The sequence below is a fragment of the Cyprinodon variegatus genome, unplaced genomic scaffold (genome assembly GCF_000732505.1).
Source record: "Cyprinodon variegatus isolate N-32 unplaced genomic scaffold, C_variegatus-1.0 Scaffold478, whole genome shotgun sequence".
Lineage (NCBI taxonomy): Eukaryota > Metazoa > Chordata > Actinopteri > Cyprinodontiformes > Cyprinodontidae > Cyprinodon > Cyprinodon variegatus.
Window position 1 is genome coordinate 659,342 of NW_015150931.1, and position 4,226 is coordinate 663,567.

General features: G+C 41.9%; 1 protein-coding gene across 1 annotated transcript; it reads left to right on the top strand.

The window, feature by feature from the left end:
- The first annotated feature begins 1,013 nt into the window (after positions 1-1,013).
- LOC107094321 (D(1)-like dopamine receptor) lies at positions 1,014-4,008 on the top strand. Its single transcript, XM_015389865.1, has 3 exons — positions 1,014-1,172; positions 1,299-1,452; positions 1,941-4,008. The coding sequence occupies exon 3, from the start codon at positions 2,340-2,342 to the stop codon at positions 3,726-3,728; it is 1,389 nt and encodes a 462-aa protein (XP_015245351.1). The 5' UTR covers positions 1,014-1,172; positions 1,299-1,452; positions 1,941-2,339; the 3' UTR covers positions 3,729-4,008.
- The last annotated feature ends 218 nt before the right edge of the window (positions 4,009-4,226 follow it).

A 4,226-nucleotide genomic window follows, 5' to 3' on the forward strand; every position in this document is an offset into this window, starting at 1 on the left:
TCTATTAATCGATAACTGGAGTTTAGAGACTCTAAAACCTATCTTTAGCTGAATGAGCAGCCCACTTTATAATATCAATTGCCAATCAGAGGAGCAGAGCAACAGAAACATAAGAAAAATCTCACAGAAGTCTAACAGGAAATAAGATGTCTAAATGGGAAAAGAACAATAGAATACAAAAGAATAAACAAGTAAAAAAAAAACACATGACAAAAATAAACACAGGGAATCAAGTAAAAAAAAAACACATGACAAAAATAAACACAGGGAATAAGTAAAGAAATTAAGCCCTGAAAAATAATAGTAAAGAGCATAGAAATAATCAGGATATGTACACAGATTACAAACCAAACCCTTCAGGATTTTAACATGGAGCTCTTTTTAAACTTCAACTATAAACCTAAGAAAGTGTTGACATCAACTCCCCTCTGTTTACAACATCCTAAATCATTTGGCCATCTCTGATTTCTGCTCTCTGGATCTTTCTCTGCTGTCATGGCTCAACCAATGCAGAGCTACTGTTGCCCTGCTTGTTAAGATAACCTGCATGATTGCCTCAGATGTCAAACATAAACTCCTACCATGGTGGATCCAGTAGATGGCCTCGTTGGGTCTTTCTGTGCCTACTGGCAACAAGTTCAGCCCAGGACATAGGTAATCCATTTTTAGCACGACTTCTGATTTTAAACTTCATAGAAAAATAAATAGGCCTACTTGGGACAGTTGTCTCATTTGTGAAACAAAAAACAAAGGAGTTATAATCAAATAAATGGAGGAAAAATATACCCACCACCCGTTTTCAATAAACTCTTCACCACATAGCTAAAAATTATTTTAAAAGTAGGTGTTTAGATGTTTGGGATCGACTCTACCCCTTCAATCTCTTCGGATGGAGAAATTGTTGCAGGGATAGTAGAAATAAGCAGCATGCAGCACCAGCTGAGCAGAGAGAGAGGCGAGCGCGCATGAATTACGCTCTTGGAGAGCTCAGAGTCATTCCCGTCACCCTCCGCCGGCTTCAGTCACATCGCGGTGCTGCAGCCTCACTGAATGTCGCACCAAAAAGGAAAATGGACCCCGGTAAAAGAAACAGGACAGCTGATGGGAACCAATAATACACCTGAGGACCGGAGCGTCTTGGAGAGCTTCCCACAGAGGAGAGCGCACAGAGGGTGAGCGCCATCCGTTGCTTCAACATACAAAGTGGATAAATCTCAGCAACAAATTTGAGCTGAATGATTTTATAGTTTATTTTATAACTTTAAAAAAGGTTAAATTCAAATATATATATTTTTAAGCTGACCCAGGACGCCTGAGCGTTTCCGGAGCTGTTTATTGCCGCACAGCAAGGCGCACGCTGTCTTAAGATAAAAGCCTCCTGATCAACACCTAAAACTGCATCGGAATTTAAAGGACGTCCTTCAAGGGATCCAACTGTCAGAGAAGATTTAGGTGGGTGGTCAGGATGAGACACGTCTTTTTTTTCTTTCTTTAATGGCCATGCGCGTTAAACCACAACTAGGGAAAACGCATGAGGATTTGACTGCAGATCACACCAAAAATTCATGATATAATTTAACTTTTCTCACCAATTACTACTTTCAATCACTATGCACACCTTTTATTTTATTTAGTTAAATTATTAAAGATATAAAGAAATATTAATGTAAAGTATAATAAAAAAGAAGCCACCTTTTATTAGGGGTGAATCCACATCGATACACATAGGGAGACGCCTCAAAAATCATTAAACAAATCAGATAAATGCAGTGCCAAAACCATCAATGGAAGTTATTGATGTGGTGGTATATAAGGCTAATGATTGGCAAAACATCAGTTGACTGGAAAGCTCAGCAACAGTATGCTCTGAAACAATAGCTGCATGCAAAAACAGGGTGCAAAAAGAAGATCTTCATTTGATGGATCTATTTTTGTTTCAGATTATTACATGAAAACTGCTCCTGACTGGGAATGCGGATGTAAACAACAGCTGGAAATTTGCTCCCGCTCTACAAACTAGAATGTCGACCCTCTGCCCTGCTGCTGCTGCAGGAATCTGTGGACCGGGGATTTTTGGAAAGGATATTTCTGAAGAGGAAATACTTAAGAATTTATAGCTGCACTTTCACAAAAATGTTTTTTGTGATGAACAGCCAGTGGATGACCCAGTCCGAGAGAGAGCTGGGACCCAGGCAATTACCATCTTCACCTTCTGTGTAAAATCAAAAGCTTGAGCAGAAGCACAGCTTCTTCAACCCGTGGTTGTGATGGGGTGATTGTTGACATCCCCATTCGCCCATCCTCCCTCTCTTACTGCATTAGTGCCGCGATTTAAAACAATGGATCAGAATTTCTCAATGGTAAGAGACAGCAAGCAGCTCACGCCAGAGAGAGACTCGTCTAAGCGTGTCCTCACAGGATGCTTTCTTTCCCTGCTCATCTTTACCACGCTGCTTGGCAACACCCTGGTGTGTGCTGCTGTTACCAAGTTCCGACACCTAAGGTCAAAGGTCACCAACTTCTTTGTAATTTCGCTGGCCATCTCAGACCTCCTGGTGGCTATTTTGGTGATGCCATGGAAAGCGGCCACAGAGATCATGGGATTTTGGCCATTTGGGGCATTTTGCAATGTCTGGGTAGCATTTGACATTATGTGTTCCACTGCCTCCATCTTGAACCTGTGTGTCATTAGTGTAGATCGCTACTGGGCGATCTCTAGTCCGTTCCGTTATGAACGCAAAATGACCCCTAAGGTGGCGTGCCTGATGATCAGTGTAGCATGGACCTTGTCTGTACTCATTTCTTTTATTCCTGTTCAGCTAGACTGGCACAAAGCTGAGACCACCAGTTATGCAGAGCTAAATGGGACATACCCCAGTGATCTGCCTCCTGATAACTGTGACTCTAGCCTTAATAGGACTTATGCTATCTCCTCCTCTCTCATCAGCTTTTATATCCCTGTAGCCATCATGCTCGTCACCTATACCCGGATCTACCGCATTGCCCAGAAACAGATTAGAAGAATATCTGCCCTGGAACGTGCAGCGGAGAGTGCCAAAAACCGACATAGCAGTATGGGGAACAACTCAAATATTGAGAGCGAGAGCTCATTCAAAATGTCTTTTAAACGAGAAACCAAAGTCTTAAAGACGCTCTCTGTCATCATGGGTGTGTTTGTATGCTGCTGGTTGCCCTTCTTTATCCTGAACTGCATGGTTCCTTTTTGCGAACCAAACCTGCCAGATGGGTCCACAGAGTTCTTCTGCATCAGCTCCACAACTTTTGATGTGTTTGTGTGGTTTGGCTGGGCAAACTCCTCCCTCAATCCCATCATCTATGCCTTCAACGCAGACTTCCGCAAGGCCTTCTCCATCCTCCTTGGCTGCCATCGGCTGTGCCCAGGGAGCAATGCTATTGAGATCGTCAGCATTAACAACAACATGGCTGCCCATGCGCCCAACCCTAACTCTCAGTATCAGCCTAAGAGCCACATCCCCAAGGAAGGGAACAACTCTGCAAGCTATATGATTCCCCACAGCATCCAGTGTCAGGAGGATGAATTACAAAGGAAAGATGGATGTGGAGGGGAGATTGAGATGGGGGCAAACAACACCCTGGCGAAACCATCCCCAGCCATTTCTGGGAATTTAGACAGTGATACTGAGGTCACACTGGAAAAGATCAATCCCATCACACAGAACGGGCAACACAAAGCTTTGTCAAGTTAAAGACACCTTGTAAAGATGGATCAAAATTCAATGAGACAAAAGCTCACACATGAGGATAGTTTAACACACAAAAGGACAAGGATCTCCAAGAATATGCCTGACAGAAAAAAAAAAAAAACAAATGACAAGACTCCAGACTGTCAACAAAAATCTACATAGATAACCTACAGAATGTTCAAATGTAAAGGCACTTTATCTTGGGTATAACTATCTGCAAAATAATTTCAGTATTTGTGGATGAAATCCTTATATTTGGTTCTAAATGTTGTTTATGTGTACATTAAAGCAGAAAAAACAATGCATATGCATACATCTTTATTATATCTCCTAGGATGTATACATCTGCATGCGTGTGCTGTACAGTTCAGCATTAAAATGGAACTCTGGCGGGATGTAAACACACTTTGGTCAGCAGAGGAAAAAATGTAGTACTAGTGAAATATCATGTAGGTAGGTGCTTTGTAGGTGTTACATTAAGGAAAGAGCAATGTGGAAAAA